The 24,138-nt window shown below is 37.9% G+C and overlaps 1 protein-coding gene across 8 annotated transcripts in view; it reads left to right on the top strand.

The window, feature by feature from the left end:
* Positions 1–24,138, top strand: part of Dtnb (dystrobrevin beta) — a 340,951-nt gene that overhangs the window by 62,732 nt on the left and 254,081 nt on the right. For 7 of the 8 annotated variants that reach the window (XR_002024739.2, XM_010604850.3, XM_010604848.3 and 4 more), the window contains exon 2: positions 14,074–14,141. Coding sequence is in view for 6 of the 8 variants with exons in the window: in XM_010604850.3 (XP_010603152.2) it covers positions 14,074–14,141 (68 nt within the window). In the remaining 2 variants the exon portion in view is untranslated. The other variant, XM_010604851.2, reaches the window with a different exon arrangement.

The raw sequence follows: 24,138 nt of genomic DNA, 5'->3' as shown, positions 1-24,138 counted from the left end.
CATTTTCAATTTCACTGATTGTGATTGGGGTGTTTAAAATGTTTTTATCTTCTTCGTTCAACTTTGGTAATTCATAAGTATCTAGAAATCTGTCCATTTCTTCTGTGTTTTCCATTTTATTAGAGTACAGGTTCTCAAAGTAGGTGTTCATGATCCTCTGGATTTCTTTCGGATCTGTTGTGACTTCGCCTTTTTCATTCCTAATTGCATGGATCTGAGCCTTTTCTTTCCTTTTTTTGATAAGATTAGCTAAGGGTTTGTCAATTTTATTTATTCTTTCAAAAAACCAGCTCTTTGTTTCATTTATTTTTTGTATCGTTTTCTTAATTTCAATTGCATTGATTTCTGCTCGGATCTTTATAATTTCCTCTCTTGTTCGAGCTTTGGGTTTTTCTTGCTCTTGTTTTTCTGGTTTGGTTTTTTGAGACAGGGTCTCACTATGTAGTTGAGACTGACCTGGAACTTACTATGTATCCCAGGCTGGTCTCAAACTCACAGCAATCCTCCTGCCTCAACCTCCTGAGTGCTGGGATTACAGGCATGCACCATGTGAACAGGTTTTTTATGTTCTTTGTGCTGTCTTTTGATTTTTCATTGATTCCAATTAATCTTATGTTATTTATATCATCTAGCAGCTGTTGGATTAATTTTTTTGTAGTCCCTTGGTATTTTAAAGAATTCTTTTATTTGATTATGGCTAATTGCAAGCCTCTGTTCTAGATCTGATAGTCTGTCTTCACATGGGTTGATACTGCTGCCTATACTTTCAGTAGAATTTTTAATTTCCTGGATATCTATTTGAATCTGTTATATGGAATCCTGTTCTTTCCTATGTTGGGCATTCATGTTTTCCATCACTTGTCTAAGCTCTTCTGTTATTTTTGTTATCTGTGTCTACTCTACATTCACTAACCTAATCCTTCATTATGGTCATCATCTCTTTAGTTGTCTGTGTAAATTCTGATATTTTTTTAAGAGAGTCATTCATCTGCTTTGGTACTTCTACTGCTACCATTTCAGAAAGTTTAGCTGGGTGGGTTTAATTTCTTTTACCTCAGTGCCTCCTGGATTTTCCTTGAGTGAGCTGGAGTTCTAGGGTTGCTTCTTGTTCCCATGTTTCCTCATTTTCTAATTCTTTTGTTTCTTACATTGATGTTTATAAATTGCTATGATAAATGACTACTTTTCAGAGATGTCTTCTAATGGTAGCTGGGTTTTGGATTTCGAGTCTGTCCCAAGATTATGCCTCTTGAATTTATTAAGGATAAGAGATTGCTGCCTGTTTGGCCTAGCACCCAATTCTGTGGTACTGGACTGTTATTGTTTATCTCCCAGACTATCTCAGTTTTGACATACAAAGAAGAAAAATTCATCACAACAACTGTGTCACCTTGGTTAACATAGTTCAATCAGTAATATCAATAGCATCAAGCACAGTGTAGAAGATGACAAATTGTGATAACTTAATTTGCCGCTTTTAACCATAGGTACAAGATTTACAGTTATGTAACAAATCAGAAGCAAATCAGAAAATTATATACAGTATTCAGTCAATAGGACAATTTTACTCCCAGGGGAGAAAATTTAAAAGGGATAAGAGGAAGAAGTAGAGATACAAAAGAAGAGAAAGAGATTAGGAGCAAAGCTGAAGGATCCAAGCTTCGGGAAACTGGTGAAGAAGACAGGAAAGAATGAATGAAAGAACAAAACAAAATAAAACAGAAACTAAAAACAATGTCATACACATGAAAAAGTAAAGACAATTAAGAAAAAAAAAAAGAAAGAAAGAAAGAAAAAGAAATTAAGAGGGCCAGGGGTTTGGCCGAGTAGTTCCATCACCTGGTTTGCAAGCGCAAGGACCTGAGTTTGATCCCCCATACCAAAAAAAAAAAAAAAAAAAAAAAAAAAAAAAAAAAAAGGAAAGAATAAAAAAGATTGCACTGTGATTTCTAGTGTGGTTATCTTCTGGGTCTACAGTTTCAGGGTGTATCTGTACTGTCCTTGGTCGACAGAGGAGGTAGACAGAGCTCAGATCCCTAATGGATGATCCCAGAAAGCTTGAAGTAGGATTAGGGAGGGATTCTGATTCTGGTGCTTTCAACTCCACAAAGTGCAGGCTGATTCTGGCCACTGGTTGTAGGGTTAGGGCCTGAGTTTTTCAGCCTACCACACTCTGGAAGTCTCTTGCTGGCTTCACCTCCACTCCCTGCGGTTGTCCCTCACCCAGTCACTATAGGATTTCAACACTGGGAGCCCTGAGATGAAGCTAAGTCATGACTGCTCTGAACCCCAGATTCAGCTAGGCCCTCCCTAAAATGATGTCTGGCAAACTACCCTCTCCTGAGGACACAGAAGTCACTTGGACAAATCACTCACCAGCTGCTGCAGTGCACAGCATCCACTTCTGTGCTCCGCTGGTGCATTTCTCCATGGAGACCTCTGGAGTCACCTGCCTTCACTGTGTCTCTTTAGATTCTATCCTTCTCTCTCATGCCATGAGCTGGGAGCTAGGGTAAAAGTGCAGTTTTCCCTTTCCTTTTTCTGCAGTGCGGTCTGTTAATTTTCTGTATGGGGACCAGTTTTCTCTGCATATCCCTTCTGGGTCCTGGGATCCACTTTTCTCCCTCAAGTTGTTATTTTCTGGTGTCTGGATTCTTAATCTTAGCTTGATTTGTTGCTGTTTACCACTTCATCTTCCTGAGAGTCCTCTCTTCCAAGTCACTTATTTTATTTTATTTTTAATTAAAATTTTAAAAAATTTCTCTTAAATTTTTTTCTTCCGTGTCTTTTAATGGTTTGGTAGCTCATTTTATTTCAGTCCTTGAATAATATTCCATAGTCTGCATAAGCTCCAGTTTATCTGATTGATGAGCATATTGATTGTTTGCAGGGTATGGCAGTTATTAATAAAGCTGCTCTAAATATCTGTGTGTAGACTTTGTGTGCATGTAAGTTTTTACCTCCTTAGGGTAAGTGCTAAAGAATGTGATTTCTGGATTGTATGGTAACAGTATGTTTTGCTATATAAGAGGCTGTCAAACTGTCTCCCAAAAAGGCTCAACTATTTTGTATTCCTACCAGCAGTGAGTAGAGTTCTTGTTGCACATCTCCCCAGCACTTGCTGTCATCAGTGTTCTCTTTTTTTGGCCATTTTATTTATTTATTTTTTGGTTTATTTATTTATTTTTTTGAGATTAGGCTCCCTTGATGTAATTGAGACTGACCTGGAACTCACTATGTAACCCTGGCTTGTCTTGAACTCACAGTAATCCTCCTGCCTCAGTCTCCCAAGTGCTGGGATTACAGGCATGCGCCACCACGCCCGGCTTGGCATGTAGGTGTGTAGTGGTATCTCCTTGTTTTACTTTTCAGTTCCCTAATGACACTTGATGCAGTGCATTTTTAATGTGTTTATTTGTCGTTTATGTATCTCCTTTTGGAGAGCTATCTTTTCAGACCTTTTGCCCCCTTTTTTCGGTGAGATTGTTTTCTTTTATTGAATTTCTTTTCTATATTGAATAAGAGTCCTTTTTCAAGCAGAGGTTTTGCAAGTATTTTCTCCCAGTCTGTAGCTCGTTGTGTCATTTTCTTGATGGTGTCTTTTGCAGAGCAGAACTTTAAAATTTTGATGAAGCCTAGTTTATTAATTTTTTTCGTGGATCATGTCAGTGATGTTATATCTAGAAAGTCATGACCATACCCAAGGTCATATAGATTTTTGTCCTATGTTATATGAAGGAGTTGTATAGTTTTATGTTTTAAAATAAGGCCTATAGCTAGGTGTAGTGGCACACACCTTAATCCTAGCACTTGGGAGGCTGAGGCAGGAGATCCTTGTGAGTTTGAGGTAGCCTGGGCCACATAGTTCAAGGCCAGTCTGAACTTCATTGTGAAACTCTCTCAGAAAACAAAACAAAACAAAAAATGAGGCCTATGATCCATGGAGAATTAATTTTGGTGAAGGATGTAAGATGCATTTTTTTGTATCTATATGCATTTTTTTGTGTATGGATGTCCATTTCTTCCAGTACTATTTGTTGAAGACTGTCTTTTTTCCATTGAATTGCCTTTTTGGCAATATTTATGTAGGTCTTTTCATGGGTGCTTTGTCTCCTTCTGATTTGTCTGTTCTTTCACTAGTACCCCACTGCCTTGATCACTGTAGCATGATAGTAAATCTTGAAATTAGGTAGTATCAGTTTTCCAACTTTGTTTTTATTTAAAATAAAGAATTCACAATGTTTCATAAGCATACACAGTCTTTTGTTTCTAAATAAACTGTAGAATCAGTTTTTTTCAGTATCTACAAAATAACTTGCTTGGAGTTTGATTGGGATTGGATTGAATCTGTAGATCAAACAGGAAAGAACTGTCCTAGTGACACTATTTAATCTTTCTATTTATGAATGTGAAATATCTTTTAATTAGTTTTATTTTGATTTTTCATCAGAGATTTGTATTATTAATCTTATAATAATCTTACAGTATTTTAATCATATATTAATCATAATATTAATATTAATTAATATTAATCATATTAATCTTACATGTATTTTTCTAGGTTTATATCTGAGTGTTTAATTTTGGTGGTACAAATGTGGTATTATGTTTTAATTTTAATTTTTTAAATTATTTTTTAATCTTTTAATTTTAAATTCCACTTGTTCATTGCTAGTGTATAGGAAAGTGATAAAACTTTTGTATATTGTATTAACCTTCTATCCTATAACCTTGCCAGAATTGCTGATTAGTTCCAGAAAAAAATTTTTTTAGTTGGTTCTTTTGGACTTTCTTCATAGACAGTTGTGTTATCCTTGAACGAAGATAGTTTAATTTCTTGCCTCCCAATCTGTGTGCCTTTCATTTCCTTTTTCCTTCACATTTTTGACTTCTGTAGTTTTCTAGTACTGGCACTTGTCTTGACACTGCTGCCTTTACCCTGTAAATAAAGAGAACAAAGAGAAGAAAGAATAAAGAGAATAAAGACAAAGGAGAGGGAAAAGTTTGAGGGGTTTCTCCCACTCATTTTGTGATACAGTTCTCTTGAAGCAGAACTAGAGGGTTTCTCCTGGATTTTTCCATATGTACCACAGTGCTCAGTTTGAAGGTCTTGGCATTGTAGAGTTCAGGCCCCGAGATAAAAAAGGGGAAAATGGTAAACTTACCACCTGTTTAACAGTCTTTTAAATTCTACAGTCTTTCTTAATCTACCCACTTATGCTTACTCTTTTTTTTTTTTAATGCTTACCCTTTAGTGAAGCAGATAATTCCAGCATACATTCTATGCAGGTTTTATACTGGCATTCAGTGGTTAAAGTTGCTAAGTACTCATTCCATCCTCTCAGGATCTGGAACTTTGAATTTTTTATACCTTATTTCAGTCAGTAATTTGCCGCAGCTACCTTTTGCCCCCATGAGAGCAAGTCATTTTGCGGGCATTTCTTGTTAGGGAGTGTACAGTCAGCTGAAGGTGATTCTCCAGGAAAGAGTGAGAAATTGCAGCTCATAGCAGCTGGGGGATCTGCTAGAGGTCACTCTAGGGAAGGAGAATCTAGGCCTGTGGTACTGTTTTCTCACTTGCCTTTTCAGAAGGTGGACTAAATAAGCTATTTATTCATTTTAGTATGTGTGAGCTGCACTATTTCATTTCATGGATGTTCCATAACTTGTTTAAGCAGTTTCATAATGAATTTTCCTTTTTTCATGCCCCTCTTCTTTTCTTTCCTCCTTTTTTCTTCCCCTTTCCATTCCTACTGTTTCTCTTCTTTAAAAAACAACAACAAAAATTTTACCTGACACCCAAGACTCAGGGGAGGCTTAGTTTGCCTCACACTTCGAGGGGATTGAATCTGATCAGCTGGCTCCAAGGGAGAAGCATTTTGGTGCAAGGACCTGGTGGAGCAAAGCTGCTCAGTTCATGAGGCTGGGAAGCGGAGCAGGGGTAACAGTGCTAGAGGGGTAAGGGCCTTGACCATGTAATAGTTCCAAAAGTCACACTGCCACAGTCCAACCAGACACACCCAGAACTCTGCTTTCATCTCCTGGGTGGCTCTCAAGCCAGTCAAGTTGACAAAATTAAGTTTAACTCTCACTACTATCTGTTTCTTTCTATGCCTTTACACATTTTACTGGATCAAAGGTGGTATACATTTAAAAACTTTGGCCATTTATTATGATGTTGGCTGTTGGTTTTTCATAGATAGCCTTTATTAAGTTGAGATATAGACCATTTATTCCAATTTTTTGCAGGGTTTTTATCATGAATGGGTGTTGAATTTTGTCAAATGGTTTTTCTGCATCTATTGAGAGGATCATATGGTTTTTGTCCTTGACTTTGTTAATATAGTGTATTACATTTATTGACTTATGTATATTGAACCATCCTTGCATCACTGGAATAAATCCAACTTGGTCAGGATGTATGATCTTCTTGATGATCCTCTTTATTCTGTTTGTTAGTATCTTATTAAGGATTTTTGCATCTAAATTCATTAAGGAGATTGGCCTATAGTTCTATTTTTTTAGTTGCATCTTTCCCTGGTTTGGGAATCAAAGTGATACTTGCTTCCAGGAATGAATTTGGAAATATTGCTTCCCTTTCAATTTCATTGAAAAGCTTGAAGAGTAATGGCAGTAGTTCTTCTCTAAATGTCTTGTAAAATTCAGCAGTGAATCCATCAGGACCTGGGCTTTTCTTTGTTTGTAGATTTTTAATTACATTTTCAATTTCACTGATTGTACTTGGGGTGTTTAAAATGTTTTTTTCTTCTTTGTTCAACTTTGGTAATTCATAAGTATCTGGAAATCTATCCATTTCTTCTGTGTTTTCCATTTTATATGAGTAGAGGTTCTCAAAGTAGTTATTAATGATCCTCTGGATTTCTGTTGGATCTGTTGTGACTTTGCCTGTTTCATTCCTGATTGCATGGATCTGAGCTGTTTCTTTCCTTTTTTTGATAAGGTTAGCTAAGGGTTTATCAATTTTATTTATTCTTTCAAAAAACCAACTCTTCATTTATTTTTTTGTATCATTTTCTTAGTTTCCATTGCCCTGATTTCTGCTCTAATCTTTATAATTTCCTCTCTTCGAGCTTTCAGTTTGTCTTGCTCTTCTTTTTCTAGGAGCTAAAGATTAAACATTAGGTTCTTTATTTCAGCTCGCTCTGTTTTCCTAGTACAGGCATTTACTGCTATGAATTTCCCTCACAGAACTGCTTTCATTGTGTCCCATAGATTCCTGTATGTTGTATTGGCATTTTTATTTATTTGCAAAAACTGTCTGATTTCTTCTTTAATTTCCTCTGTGATCCATTGATTGTTCAGGAGAGTATTGTTCAATTTCCATGTGTTTGTGAAGTTCCTACGGTTTCTTATGCTATTGATCTCCAGCTTGATTGCACTATGATCTGATAATATACAGGGATAACTTCGATTCTTTTGCATTTATTCAAACTTGTTCTGTGAGCTAGTATGTGGTCTATCTTGGAGAATGACCCATGTGCAGCCAAAAAGAATGTATATTCTGATTTTGTGGGGTGGAACACTCTAAGGACCCAATTCAAAAATGGGCATCTGAATTGAACAGACATTTCTCAGACAAAGAAGTTAAAGCAGCAAGTAAATATATGAAAAAATGTTCCACATCACTTGTCATTCGAGAGATGCAGATGAAAACAACACTGAGGTTCCACCTTACTCCACAAAGAATGGTTGCTATTAAGAAATCACTCAATAACAAATGTTGGCGGGGTTGTGGGGAGAAAGGAACCCTTCTCCATTGTTGGTGGGAGTGCAGACTGGTGCAACCACTATGGAAATCAATATGGAGATACCTCAAAGAGCTTGGACTAGAGGTTCCATTTGACCCAGCCATCCCACTGCTGGGTATCTTTCCAAAAGAATTAAAAGAATTATACCAGAGTGATATATGCACACCCATTTTATAGCGGTATAACTTATAATAGCTAAAACTTGGAAGCAGCCCATTTGCCCATCAGTTGGCGATTGGATAAAGAAGATGTGGTTTTTTCTATAAAATGGAATACTATTCAGCCACAAGGAATGAGAAATTAGATTCATTCATTGGAAAATGGATACATTTTGAGGATATACTCCTAAGTGAAATAAATAAGTCATACATGTGTAAATACCAAATAGTTTCTCTGGTGTGAAAAACTATAATAGTACAGAAGATCCTAATGAGATAACTGACATTGTGAAATGGGAAGAAAAGGACTAAAGGTGTAGGGAAAGTGGGAACGGTAGGGGAAAGGTAATAAGGGAAAGAAAAAAATAGGAGAAAATGAAAAAGTGGAAATAAAATGTTTGTAAATGGGGAGGGGAGGAGTGGGTAAAGGGAGGGCAGGGGCAAGGGGAAAAAATGAGAAGTAAGACCTATCATGTAAAGGTACAAGATCCCAATAATGAATGCAACTGTACTATATACTTAAAATGTACCAATAAACTCAATGAAGAAAAAAAAAAACCTGGAAGATACCGCCAGCTGCCCTCCAAAATGCTTGTGTCTATTCTATATATATTCACCAACAGTCTGTCAGAGTATCTCTTTCCCTATTTCCTCTGAGCACACATATTTCAACATTTAAAAACTATCTCAAGTACAAATATAAAATATTCAGTATTTTATTTATATTATACTCAGTTTTCTAAAAACTGCCAAACAACACAGATACATTAAAACTCAAGGGAAAAAGCCACATATTACAAATATATTTTCAACTTCAGGTTTGTTTCTAATCTTTGCTTATATGTGTATGTGATGATTAAGTAATTGTTATTGCACCATAAATTGAATTTGTTTTATTTTTGTCACTTGACACATCATAAGCTGGGTGGTATGTACCCAGATTTTTTTTTCCCTTTGGGATTGGGTCTCAAGATACTGCCCAAGCTGACTTCAAATTGGACTCAAATGATCATCCTGCCTCACCTCCTGCGTGCCTGGACTAGCTTGGACCAGCTTCATGATTGTTTTTATTTCATTCATTCATTCATTTATTTTTGGTTTTTTTGAGACAGGGTCTCACTATGTAATTGAGACTGACCTGGAATTCACTATGTAGCCAAGGCTGGCCTCAAACTCACAGCGATCCTCCTGCCTCAGCCTCCAGAGTGCTGGGATTACAGGTGTGCGCCACTGCACCTGGCTTCACTTATTTATTTATTGGTACTGGGGATCAAACTCAGGCCCTTATGGTTGCAAGGTAGTTGGCAGAATCACTGAGCCAAATCCCCTGGCCCCGATTTTTAAAAGTTTTTAAATAGTTTTTAAAAGAACTAATTGTAGCCTTATGCGGTGGCTCCAAATTCTGGACAATTTTACAAACTTTAGAGAATATTATTATATGCATATAATTTTCTAAAGCAATTAAAATAGTAGATGTGTTATCTGAAGTGTTAGTATCAAATTCTGTAGTTGAATTATCTTAATTTTTTTTTTTGAGACAGGGTCTCACTGTGTAGTTGAGACTGATCTGGAACTCACTATGTAGCCCAGGCTGATCTTAAACTCACAGTGATCCTCCTGCCTCAGCCTCCTGAGTGCTAGGATTGTAGGCATGCACCACCACACCCGGCTGTCTTAATTATTTTTTTACAGTGAAATAAAGTTTCTGAAGTCAGTAAAGGGAAAATCTAAAATACATAAAAGTTTCTGAACAGAGATACTATCGGTGGAGAACAGCATACAGTTCTGAGGAATCTCAGATGACTAGTTCTTTTCTTTATATTGGAAATGATTACTTTTTATTAATTGAACCCAGGGCCATCGCATTGAGTACATCCCCAGCCCTTTTTTCATTTTTTTTTCTTTTTTCTTTTTTTTTTTGGTACCGGGTATTGAACTCGGGTTCTTGTGCTTGTGAGGCGGGTGGCAGAACCACTGAGCCAAATCCCTGGCCCCTTCATTTTTTATTTTGAGTCAAGGTCTCGCTAAGTCAGTAAGTTGCCCAGGCTGGGTTGAATTTTTAATCCTCCTGCTTCAGTCTCCTAGAGCGCTGAGAGTACAAGGTGTATGCCACCCTGCTGGGCTAGGGCCTGTATGTTTGCAGAAAAAAAGTATATATCCTTACACAGCCTGAACGTGTTGACCCTTTCAGAAGTCAGGGGAAGGGAGCTTGAGCAGGGGCTGAAGGTTAACTTTTTTCCTAATACTCTTCCTGGAGCTGGTGATTTGTGTATCATTGCATGTCTTATTTAGTACTGTATTCTGTCTCCCTCCATTTGTATTTTTAAACCTGGGAATTTTAAGAACAGAAACAAAATTAAAGCCCGGTTTATAATATAAGCAATTTTTTGGGCAGTGCTAGAGATTGAACCTAGGGCCTCACACATAGTAAGCATGCGCTCCACCTGACCTACGCCCCCATCTGTGACAGATTTTTAAATGCGTTTTTGTTCATTATAGGCTTATCAATGTGATAGGACCATTTCATTTGGTATCTCAGATCTCTTTGATATACATTTTTATGTGTTTTTTGATTCAGGTTTGTATTGTGTACTTCAAGATGCTCTGATTTTGTCCATTTAGATAATTATGTTTCTAAAGTGTGTAATTTGTACTTTATATTAGTTTTAGAAAGTCAAATGCTAAAAGAAAATAAACCAAATAGCATCCATCATCATTTATGGTTGTGATCTTCCCCATTACATTTATAAACTTCCCGCATAGTAGTCATAGTAAGTACCGAGTGAATTATTACATTTAGTTCTCTCACAAGAATGTAAGCTGGTGAGGATGTTTGTTCACATGCCTGCTAAAAACTGTTGATTAAATGTGACGTGAATGATTAGTGTCTGTCTAATTCTACTGTCATTTTAGCAGCGAGGAATGAATCTTAAGAGTGTTTGAAGCACTTGGATATGTGCTACATGTCTAATAATGAAATTGGAATCCAAATACATGTGGGATGATTGTTGTCATGTTGACAGTGGGGACATACTAACCTTATTGTAGCCAGATGTGTGCAGTAAGGCGACATTTGTTGTAATTCAATATTAATTATTGCTATGGGTCAGCTTCCCAAACTTTCTTAAAGGGGCTAGATTGTAAATATTTTAGACTTGTGGCCAAATGCTTTTTATGGCATCTGCTCCAGCCTTATAGTGTGAAAAGCAGTCTTAGACAATACAGAAATGGATTGGCATGGCTGTGTTCCAATAACACTTTATTTGTGAAAATAGATGGCAAGAGCTGGGCATGGTGGCGCACGCCTGTAATCCCAGCACTTGGGAGGCTGAGGCAGGAGGATTGCTGTGAGTTCGAAACCAGCCTGGGCTATGTAGTGAGTTCCAGGTCAGTCTTAACTACATAGTGAGACCCTGTCTCAACCCTCCTCTACGAAAGAAAAAAAAAAAAAGATGGCAAGATAGCTATGCCCAAGGTAGTGTAACTTGTATAGTTTGCTAGCCCCTGCTTTAGGTGATCTCTTGCCACCAGTGCCACTAGTAATGACACAGATGTGGGTCCTGAAATTGCATGGCAGTACTTGTAGTATGGTGATCCAGATGAGTTAGAGTGTATTTATATTGTTTTTCAAGATTAATCTGGAAATAAAAATAAAATATAGAAAACTGTCTTGAAGAATGTAGCAATCTCCAAGAATTCTTGTCCTTTTTTGAGAATAGATGATAAAAAGAAATAAAAGTACAGAAGCATATAATAAATGAGATATGTTATAAAAGACATTATGGTATACTGTTTCAATCTGTACTCATTTGAATTTATATTATTTAGTGAGAGACCAAGACTGGAGAGGAGTGAGCAAGCTTTTCAATACTATTTTTTCTTTATGGTTATATGCTACTGGTGCCATTCTCTTTTTTTTTTTTTTTTTTGTAAGAACCAGATTTTACTGGATTTTTGTTGGTTTTGATTACTTTTTCTTTGGCTTATTTTAGAATTTTTTTTTTTTTTTTTGAGACAGGGTTTTGCAGTGTAGTACAGGCTGGCCTCGCACTCACTGTGGACCCCAGACTGGCCTTGAACTCTGATACTCCTGTATCAGCCTCCGGAGTGCTGAGCTTACAGGCACGCACCACTATCTGTGTAGAATTCCTTTGACTTGGGATAAAGTATTAATTACATTGTATGTATTGAAGCCAGCTGGTAATATTTCAGTACTGGGGAAGGACCAGTCTTTTTCTGGTATTGAGGATTGAACACAGGGGCCTGTGTATATTAGGCAGGCGCTCTCCCATTGAGCTGCATGCCAAGTTGAAAGAAAGGGCCAGTCTTTATGATTAAAATATTAATTGTGAAATGTGAAGAATATTTTAACTGAACTTTTTATAACTTGGCATCTTGCTTTAATAGATGTGACATTCATGTAGTTGTCATTTAATTTGTGATCACAGCATATTTAAGAATCGTTTATAATAGTTTAATCTACAGTAATCATACTCGAGAATAATTTATAAAAGTTTAATCTACTTAAAAAATTACCTGGTTGATGTTAATTGTCTAGATTTTTTTTCTTCTTAGAGTACGACAAATTTCAGCTGAGGAGCTAAGAATATAGCTTAGTGGTAGAGTGCTTGCCTAGCATATGCAGGGCCCTGGGTTCAATCCCCAGTACCACTTAAATTTCATCTGAGCATGATGGCATACACCTGTAATCCCACCACTTAAGAGGCTGGGGCAGGAGAAACACTTCAACTTCAAGACCAGCCTGAACTACATAGTGTGACCCTGTCTCAAAAATTTTTTCTTGGCAGAAATTGTCATGAATTTTACATCAGTAGCATCCATATAATAGACTATTGTGTTCTAGCCTATTTCAAATAAAGAATGAAAATATGCATCTGCTTGCAGTTATGTAAGAAGTTTAATGAAAGTATTGGGATTCCACTGACCCACTTGTGAATTGTGTGCCCTTTTGCAAATTAGTACAGTTTTCTTTTCTAGATATCTGTTTCCTAATCTATGAAAAGGAGATGTACTAGTAATAATAATAGCATGTAGTTTTTCCATGATGCTTAAATAATAACTGAATGCATGCAAAGGTTATCTGTTTTTTCAATTTGAGACAGTGTCTCTGTGCTGTCCAAGCTGGTCTTGAGCTCCTGGGTTCAAGCTTTCTTCTCCCCTCAGCCTCTGGGTAGCTGGTACTACAGGTATTTGCCACCACACAGCTCAGTGCATGTACAATTTTAGCAAAATATTTGGCATAGCCTAAGTCTTCAACCTAAATGACTAAACCATGTGATAGAAAAGGTACATTTAGGAGCTCTTAGGATTTGGGGATGTTTGATATGAAAATAGAAGATCAATTTTCTTCTATTTTCATGGTGCATACCTATAATTCCAGCACTCAGTAGGCTAAGACAGGAGGATCGAAAGTTTGAAGCCAGTCTGGTCTACTCAGACCTTTCTCTCTCTCTCTGTCTCTGTCTGTCTCTGTCTGTCTCTGTCTGTCTGTCTGTCTGTCTGTCTCTCTCTCTCTCTCTCTCTCACACACACACGCAGATCTTACCTCTATCTTTTCTGTATAAGTGGACTAGTTATGTACTTCCTTGTAGCTTTTCCTCATATTAGTTCCTAAATTATATTTAGAAACATGTTTATGCACAACAGTGGTAGGATAAATCGTGTCTCAGTTAATCCAGAACCCTGCAGACAAAAATAATTAAGTTAGAAATAAGAGCCTCATATTGTACAGCAAATGTGCAAGACCATTTAGTATTGGCTGTAGACTTTGCAGAGATGGGAAGTGGATCTGAGAATGAAGGAAGATGGGAGGGCAGGGCAGGGAAGCGAAGTAAAAATGATTACGATGCGATGCGATATGTATACCAGTTTTCCAAGATGAATGTTAATTATTATGTATTGCAAACTTATTCTAATAAGAAGCTAAACTGTATTTTTAGAAGCTATCAAATAAAGGGACAATGCCTTGTCTTTATCTGTATCAGGTTCCCACTGTATTTTTACCAGTACTGTCTTAAAATGTACCCAGTCAGCCTGGCTTCCTGTACTTTACAACAGAACAATAAGCAACTTGATTGAATTGTTAAATTATACAGTGATTTATCGAGTCTTTTCTTTGTCTCTAGGATGATTGAGGAAGGTGGGAACAAGCGGAAGACCATGGCAGAGAAGAGGCAGCTGTTCATAGAAATGCGTGAGTTTCCAGTGCTCCTGGGGTCCTTGTTCCGGTGTGCAGAATGTTTTCTTTTACTATTCAAGTTAGCTTTAATCAGAAATTTAAGATCCTACAACACCTTGTATGCCATTGCTCAACAATACTGTGTTGACTTTCTGTAGATAGGTCATGCTGTTTTCAAATCTTTGTGCCTTTGCTAGTTCCACCGCCTCCACCTGTATCTGGTGGGCTGTTCCTAACTACCCTTCGGGGATTCAAGGGGTTGTTTCTCCATTTGATTTTTAGCATGGCAATGGTAGCAAATCTATGGCCTGCATTCTGTAGTGGGCTGTTTGTTATCACTGAAAGCTCTAAAAGGTTTGCTATCATTAATTTTGAATTTACTATTTTCTGGGCATTAACAAAACATAACCCATGATTTTACTCATGATGCTTACATTTTAGTAAGGTGAAGCAGATAAAATAGGGAGCCAAATAAATATTGAGAAGTGCTTGAGTGCCAAACCTAGGTTTGGGCATGTGAGAGAGTGTGACTCAGAAAGACATTTGGAATAGTCCTGCAAAAAGTTGGGTCTACTGCTTTTTGAATGTTATTTCTCTAACAGATAAACATCATACAGATGACCTTTTTTTTTTTTGGTACTGGGATCGAACTCAGGACCTTGCGCTTGAGAAGCAGGCGCAGTGCCACTGAGCTGAATCCCCGGCCAGATGATCTTTCTATAACAAACTGAAGGTATCAGAGTCTGGGAGATGTTGGGTGAGTGTGGCTTCTTGAATGTCCCATTTCTTCACAGAAAGATTCATACTGGTCTACTATTGGAAGGCCCTGTCCCTCATTCCAAACATCACCCCAACTCCAGTGTAATTACCTTCTGTGGATACCCAGTCACCTGTTGCTAGCCTTATCACTGTAGTGTTTATGTTGGTGTTTTGTTGATATTAGTGTTTCAGTTTTCTTTAGTTAGGTTTAATGGTTATACATTCTACTTGGGTAGGTAAGTATACCATTTTCATTGACAATTTTGATCTCCCTTTTGTAAACCTTACAGTCCTTTTTCTTAATTTAATGTATTAGTTGGGACCTCAGGTGTTATACTGAAGAGTAGGGAGAATGGTAGGCCTCCTTGTCTAGTTTTTTACTTTAAAGGTAATGCTTCTGATATTGTTAATGATTTTTGCTGTAGTTTTTTTTTTATTATCAGGTTAAGGAACTTCTTTTCCATTGTATGAAGAATCATTGTTATTTTCTTAAATCAGGAATGACATGATGCTCAAGAAGTTTTGGATTTTGTAGCTTTGGAGTAAGGACACTCATCAGTAGATAGCTTCTTTTTCTTTTTTTTTTTTTTTTTTTTTTTTTTTTTTTTTTATTTAATCTCCTTTGTTGCATAGTGGTGTAGCTATGCCAGCTTTCTTTTGGTTAACATGCTTGCTATAGTATAACTATTTTCATTGTTTTACTTTAGGATTTTCTGAATCCTTAATCTTCTGTAAACAACATGTTAGATTATTTTTTAAAAGTCAGTGTGACAATCTTTGCTTTTTTATCCTAGCCTTTTTTTGTGAATACTGATAAACTTCATTTTTTGCAGCTTATTTGCTGCTTCATTTTGGTCCTTTTTTCCTTTGTCTTTTAGGTGAATTGAGCTTTCTTCCGTCCACTGTTTCCCTTGACTTGGTTGTGAGTTTTTTTTTCTGTTCTTTTTGTGTTTACCTGGAATTTTTAACACCAATTAAAATGAAACCCAAAGTGCATTAATATTTATAACTTCAATCAAAGTAATATAAGACTATCAGAATGTTTTAAGGGTACTTCCTTTCTGAAATAGATGCTTTTTAGACCCACATACTGACTTGTCTTTTTTCCCTCTGTTTTTTGTAGTAGGTATGAAAGCCAGGACCTTCAAAATGGATTTGGTACTGACTACATCCTCAGCATCTTTTTCTGCTTTTTATTCTGAGACAGAAGTATTGCTAAGTTGCTAGGTTGCCCAGGCTGGGCTTGAGATTGCACTTCTCCTGCCTCAGCCTCCCATAGGCCTGCACCACTGTGGCTGGCAGACTTTGTCATTATTTTGTATAATTAATTTTTGTGACTACAGTCTATTTGTTTTTTATGTCTTTTTCTTGACATTTTTTTCTCTTAAATCTAGATAAATCTAAATCTAGATGGATCAGACATGTGTCTCCATCCTTTCCATTTATAGGATTTTTTTTCTTTTCCTTTTTTCCTGGTTCATCCATTGGGCGAGTCTCTGTGCAGCAGTCTCTGTTTTATTTTGCATCCTCCTATATGATGTGACCTGTGGCTTCATTCTGCTTCCTAGGATTTTTATTCCTGCTGCCAAGGAAAAAATAAGGATATCATTTATATTACTTATATGGATTAATATTCTTTTGAAAAAATTTTTTTCATATTAGAAATGTTTGTAAAAGCTTTCAGGCCATTTAGAAATGTTATATATTATATCTATGTCTATATGTACATTTTCTCTTGCTAATAACAATACCATAGACTGGGTAAATATAAAAGAAATTTACTTTGGCTCATGGTTCTGGACTCTTCCTGCTGACAGCATCTCAAAGTGGCTCAGGGCATCACATTGTGGGAGAGAGAGAGTGCCTGTGTGTGTCCTGTTGTCCCTCTTGGTAAAACGCTCAGCATTCTGTTGTGGGGTTGGACCCGGGTGACCCCATCTAACCCTAATCACCTCCCAGGGGTTCCGCCTGTAAATATTATGGTCAGAGTTACTTTTTACCTATTATGACTTCGTAAAAGGGATTAAAGTCTAACATAAGTTGGAGGGGACGGACGGGCTGTATTGAAACTGTAGCAATTTACTAGATCTGTAGTCTTTGCTCTCATTTCTCCTCTTTCTTCACCTTTTCCTCAGTTAGTCCTTTGACAGTACCCTCCTATCTTCCCTTGATTCACTGAGCAACTCCACCAGATCCTTTGGCTCCTAGGAACACAGTTCTGAATCCATTGCCCTACAAAGAGGGCTAAATCATGTACTCTTATGCATGGGAAAAGAAGCTACCTTCCCCACAACGTGGATACATATGTACATATATCCATATATACATATGTCCATTCATTCATTCAATTCATTCTTCCTTTTTTGTAGTCCTGGGGATTGAACCCAAGGCCTTCACACTTTTTTTTTTTTGTTACTGGGGATCGAATTCAGGATCTTGTGCTTATGAGGCAGGCGCGGTGCCACTGAGCTAAATCCCCAGCCCTCACACTTTTGAGACAAGGTCTCACTAAGTTGTAAACTGCTTGGGCTAGGCTTGAACTTGGATCTTCCTGCCTCAGTCTCCCAGTGTTGGGATTACAGAATCCCATGACTTTTATCTTCTCCCACTGTCAGCCTTTCTTTGCTGGTGTCCAAAATTATATCTGTACAGTACTTTGTCTAACTCTTTGATTTCATATAGCAGATCTGAGTTTTTGTTTTTTTTTTGGTACCGGGGATTGAACTCAGGCCTTTGTGCCTGTGAGACAGGTGTTAGAACAACTGATCTAAATCCCCAGCTAGATCCGAGTTTTTTGTACCAGCAGCATAGAGCTTATTTTCATGTGTTTATTCACCCCATGGATACTTTAGGTGCTAAGCTTTATTACTTCCTAGTTTTAGGCATATAATGGTGAGCATCAATAACAACAAAATTAGGCTTTATCTTTATGGAACTTAGTCTCCTGGGAATATAAACAGGAATGATAGGGCAGTAGGAGTCATGATGAAGTCCAGAGGGATCTGGGAGAAGTGATGTCCAGGCCGAGTCAGCTGGTGTGAGGTAAAAGAAGAGATGGGGCACAAGTACCTACAAGGTCCAGAGATAAGAGGGCTTGACACTTTCTGGTGATTATGTGTAGTCCAGAATGACTGGAGTTGAGTATAAGGTGAAATTTGAAAGAAATGCATGAACCAAATTTTCAGTTGAGCTGGATAGCCCTTGATTTCCTGAATCTAGCTTGATCATAAGACTTTCTTGGGGCTCTTGTCAAAAAAGAAGATTCCAAGTAGGCATTGTGGCACATTCCTGTAATCTTAGCATTTTGGGAGGCTGAGGATAGAGGATTGCAAGTTCAAGCCCAGCAATCTAGTGACTTAGATGAGACTTTTGGAAAACTAAGACAAAACAATTCCAGATGTCTTCCTAAAGTGTTTTTTATTGTTTTGTTTGAGACAGGATCTCACTCTGTAGTCCAGATTGGTCTCAAACTCACTATATAACCCTGGCTGGCTTCAAATTGAATCCTTCTGCCTCAGCCTCACATATGAGTAGGCCACCATGCCTGGCTTCCCTGGAAACTTTGATTCAGGAAGGAGGTCTGGAGTAGGGCCTGAACATTCTGCATGGTTAACATAATGCTCAAGTGGTGCTTATGATCGATCACATGATGCTAATGGAGATTCCAGTGTTTGCAGCTAGAAGATTTTGCTTATCTTTCCACCTTCTCCTGTCGTACCCACCGCCCATACTGGCTCTTTCTAACTCACTATTATGTGTTATTATATTGCCTTTCTTATTGAAATGCTTTGAAGTTGATTTGGTTTCCACGGTTGTCATTGCCTAAGAACTTGTCGTTCCCTAAGAACTCCTCCCCTACCCTGAAATTGAAAGAGGTATTTGCAGTGTACTAAAATCCAGCTGAGGTTGCACATTTCCTCAACATTTTTATAGACTAGAATTGCATTTTATTTAGTGGAAAGATAGTTTGATGAAAATCAGCTGAAAATTAGCTTCAGGTTGATACCTCCAATGAGAAAAGTGTTGTGGAGTCTTGGGAAGAGTGGCTTTTTATAGGTACTTCAGTGCTGTTCTAAAGATTTTTCTTTGCTGCTAGCGAGGCATTTCTCATAGGAGTTAAAGCTTCTGATTCAAGCAGATACAATAAAATCTTTGTATTTGTCACTTTACTTTTTTGGTGGGATTTGGTTATTATATGTAACATTCATTGCCTACTCCCATGAATGAGGAGAAAGTTATCCTTTTTTGTCCTGCCCCATCTGCTTCCTACACTTCTTGGGTACCCAGAATCTTGATCTTGTTCCCGTTAAGTTATAGAGCATTCCTGAATTCTCCGACTGAGTCTAGAATTCTGCCTTTGTGTTTAGTCAGTACCTTTTGTACTCTTTCTACTTTTTTTTTTTTTTTTTAGCCTTGCAAATGCAAGGTCCTGAGTTCAATCCCTGGTATAAAAAAAAAAAGAAAGAAACTGGATGTTTTAATATTATGCTGTGGTAGTGCTAGAAGTCATATTCTTGCTATCCTGAGAGTTTATTGTTTCTTTTTGTTGTAGTTGTCTTTATGGTTTGTTTAGCGCCTTTTTTCTTTTTTCTTTTTTTTTTTTTTTTTTTTTGGTACTGGGTATCAAACTTGGGATCTTATGCTTGTGAGGCAGGTGGCAGAACCACTGAGCTAAATCCCCGGCCCTGTATTATTTCTTTAAAAAGCTTTAAAAAGATTTAGTTTAGTGGTGCTACATTGCCTGGCAAGTGCAAAGTTCTGAGTTTGATTCCTGGTACCCAAAAAAAAAAAAAAAAGCTTAAAAGATATTGTGTGGCATTAATATTAAATGACATTTCACTGTTTCTTATAATGCTGTGAAGACTAATCAGTTCTATTTCAGAAGCTCTAAAGGGATAGCATAATCATTTTTGTATGTATGTATGTAGAGATGGGTTTTGCTGTATTGCCCAGCCTGGCCTCAAACTCATGGCCTCAAGCCAGCCTCCTGCCTCAGCCTCCTGAATAGCTGGGATTACAAGTTTGTGACACCATGCCCGGCTCATAATCATTTCACTTTCTTCACTGAGAGCATTCTATTTTTATTTGCCAGACTACAATATTTTAAATCAGTTCTTCTTGTATAGGGGAAGTAGAGGTTTAGAATCCATAAGTTGAAAATTCAAAATCTGAGATGCTCTGAAATCTGAAACACTTCTGGTCCCAAGCATTTTAGGTAAGGAATACTCAATGTGTATTTAAAAAGCCAAGGCTAGCCTACTGGGAGTGAGTGAGGAGTCTCCTTGTAGGAACCTAGAAAGATAGCTTTTCCAGAAGAAGGGAAACATGAGATATTTTAGAACCTGACTGGTGGAATGTTGGCACTACAGTTTTTAATAAAGTCATTATTTATTTTCAGGACAGGTTTTGCTGTATTGTCCAGGCTGGCCTTAAGCTTGTGTTTCTCCTGCTGCAGCCTCCTGAGTAGCTGGGATTGCAGGCATGTACCACCATACCCAGTTTAGACATGTAAGAGTGTGAATCCTGGTGTGGTGGTGCATGCCTGCAATCCCAGTACTGAGGAGAGTCTGAGGCAGGAGGTTCATAAGTTCAAGCCCAGCCTGGACAATTTAGTGAGACCCTGCCTACAAACATCAAATAGGTTTAGGGATCTGGTTCAGTGCTAAGGCATTAGATTCAATCCCTAGTTTAACAAAACAAAACATTATTACAGGCAGAATTCCCTAGTAACTCAGAATCCTGTGCCATCCTACTGGTATCTGTATGTTTTCTCATTGTTTTGATTGATTGATTGATTGTACTGGAAATTGAATTCAGGGCCTTGCACTTCCCAGGCAGGTGCTGTGCTTTTGAGCTACATCCCTGGCCCTCTCACTTGTTTTAGAGTAATGCATTTTCACAGGAACAATGGCTAAGAAACGCAGAGCAACATTCTTGCCACATACCTGAAACTCCAGTGTAGAGATCTCTGGCAAACTGAGTTTCTTTTTTTCCTAAACTAGTTTAGCTTTACATTTGTGCTATTTACTGTTTCATCTTTTGTAGTACCCAAATATGTCTCTTGACTGTACCAAAGAAAGATGCTGAAGAGAGTGTATAAACTAGGTGCACTGCCTTTTCTTAGAATTACGCCTCCACTAGCAAACGTGACCTAATAAATAGCCTGCAATGTGATCTCGCATTAGCAAATTTTGTTTATTAATTGGGGATGGATCTCTTATTTTCTAGCTGTTTTCATTCGTTTTATCAGAATTTCCAATTAAAATATTTCATACTGAATAAATGTTTAGACATTAAAATTAACTGTAGTGATTTAATGGCAGGTTATTTATTAAATTCATTTGAGGGCCAGGTATTTAGCTCAGTGGTTCTGGCGCCTGCCTCGCAAGTGCAAGGACCTGAGATTGATCCCTGGTACCAAGAAAAAAAAATTCATTTGAACATTTATTAGTGTTCTTCCTTTAAACAGTTTGGTTTTTGACTAATACTTAATGGTTCCAATTTAAAATACTTAGGGTGAGAGTAATATACTTAGAAACCAAGCCAATAAAAGAAAGTAGGAATATATTTAATAAGAGAAGAGTGAAAAACCTATGTATGTTATTCTAAATGCTACAAAACATTGTTGAAAGAAATTAAGGAAGACCTAAAGATATCCTGTCTTAATAGATTGGAAGACTTAACATTGTTAAGATGGTGATATTCCCTAATCTGATTCACAGGTTCAATACAGTCCTCATAAAAGGCCTACCTGGCTTCTTTGCAGAATGGTTGAACTGGTCCTAAACTTCATGTGGAAACTCTAGACCAAGAACAGTAAAAGCAGTCTTGAAAGAGGGAACAAAGCCAGGGGAAAAAGTTTGTTTTTGGGGTGATGGAAATATTGTAAATTGATTGTGGCAATGAATATACGGCTGTATATAGATTAATTGAATTTTATACTTTTAGGGGCAGGTTGTAGAGTACATGCATTGTATTTTAATAAAGCTTATGTTAAAAATAAGTAGAATTATACAATACATAGAAGGGCAGAAGTTCTGTGACAACCAGGTGGTAGAGGAAATCATTTTAATTATGACATTAGGGTAAAGGTTGAAGTGAAATATTTTGGTCCAGAAACGTTACTTTCACAAAAACCTGGAAAAAGATCTTTCCTTTCTTCTTTCTATACTGTGAAAGGAATAGAAATGAGAGAGACCTGTAAACGTTAGTAAAAAATTTGTGCCAATTCATTTTCCCCTTACTGAGTCAAGTACCTGCCATATCTTAAAAGGGAAGCATAAATGAATGTGAAACTCACACTGGGGACCATAGCTGTCTAAGGTGACCTTAAAATTTAAGGAGACTTTATTTATACTAAATTCTAAAATGAGGACAAAGCTTGATTTATAGACTCATGAAATTTCAGTCTTTGTTCTTGTTGAGTGACTGCATCCTACCCTTCGACAGTCGTTTATTTTGTTTGTATACTTTGTTGGTCTAGACTTAGAATGGCATCCAGTGCTGATATTTTTTCTTTTGATATACTGTTGATGAAACCCAGGGACTCATGCGTACAATGTACGTACTCTGCACTCCCATTGCTGACCTCTTGACTTCATTGGAACAAGTAGGAGCTCAGAGTGTGAATCATCTGAAGGTTGCACACTTACGTGTTTGGCTGTTGGTGCTGCCTTGTGGTTATGGACGTACTTCATCTGCATATGAGCCTCTCCATGTTGGTAGTCTGCACATCCTCACAGTGTGTCTGGGTGCCCAGAGCAAGCATCCCGAAAGAGTGGGAACAGGGGCAGCTGGCAGCCTTTTTTTATCACTTGTCTCTAGAAGTCATGCATTGTCATTTCTGCCAAGGCATCACAGTATCCTGTTCGGATTCGAGTGATGAAAAATGATTTTAGTGCTTAATAGAGAGGAACATTATATTAGAGGAGCATACAAGTGCCGGGAGGTAGGCCGCCCCGATCCACCACGGGAAGGAGAACCATGCCTGCTCGCGACCCAGCAGCCATCGCTCAAGCTCTGGGAGGTAGGCCGGCCCGATCCACCGCGGAAAGGAGAACCACGCCTGCTCCTGACCCAGCAGCCATTGCTCAAGCGCTGGGAAGGCAGCTGCGCGGGCGCCCCTGAACCCCCATAACCACCCCCCGCCCGCCTGCACTCTCAGACCTCCTGACTGTGCAAGTCTTTGGACCCACTCTGCAGAGGCAGAGGTGGTCATCAAGGGTATTTTTCTGAGTTCCCAACTTGATGAACATCTTTAAAGAAAGGGCGTGGGAAACCTGTAATAGAACGTTGCGGAGTTCAACCATTCAGAAGGTTGGGGAACTCAATCTGGGCCTTGCAGCCCGAGGTCAGTCAGCGTCATGGGGTTCAGCCATCAGCTAACTGAGATCAGGGGTCTTGCATCCTCGCTCTGTCTGAGCCATTAAATGGTAAATACACTATATTGAAATTTTGTTCACTGCAGACATGTTCTGGACTGCTTCTTGATTTCAATTTAATTCAAATGATTTAAGGGTGATAGACTAGTGACTACCACAGGTAGTCAGTGTCCAAGTTGTGCTTGATCTTAATGTGTTGCTGATTGTATCAGTTGGGGTAAAGCATTGCCGTTGATTTGATGAGCTGTTTTCTCTGATGTTATGAAGATGAGAATGTCCGTGGGTCATTAGAGACACAGAAGCTAGGGTGCAACTATATCAGGAAGATTTGGGTGATAATCCAGAGATTAAACCAAGGACAGTCCGACAACAAAAATTACAATGAGAAAACACTTAAACAAGACACGAGGACAGACTTCCAGTTCACCAATGGCAAACAGTAGGGCAAATGAGGATGAAAAGGCCGATAGTGAACCACCAGGACACCCTGAACTCAAAGCACAGAAAGTAACAAAACAGATCAATCAGGCTCTAGAAAAATTCAAAACAGAAATAATTTCCCAGATAACCATAGAGATGGTGAGCAAAATGGAAGTCGTGATTCAACTCTAGAGCAGAAACTGACAAAAAAATAGATGAGCTCAGGACCATGATAGAAGCCATGAAGGCCCAGCATAAGAAAGAAATGGAAAAAATAAACGCCCAACATAGGAAAGAAATGGAATCCATAAAACAGATTCAAACAGATATCCAGGAGATTAAACACTCTGTTGAAAATATACGCAACATAATAAAAGAATGTGAAGATAGGCTCTCAGATATAGAAGATAAGATTGCAGTCAGTGACCATGAAAAGAGTGGTCTCTTAAAAA

The sequence above is a fragment of the Fukomys damarensis genome, unplaced genomic scaffold (genome assembly GCF_012274545.1).
Source record: "Fukomys damarensis isolate Sample0158 unplaced genomic scaffold, DMR_v1.0_HiC HiC_scaffold_2, whole genome shotgun sequence".
Classification (NCBI taxonomy): Eukaryota; Metazoa; Chordata; class Mammalia; order Rodentia; family Bathyergidae; genus Fukomys; species Fukomys damarensis.
This window is presented reverse-complemented; position numbering and strand designations above follow the sequence as displayed.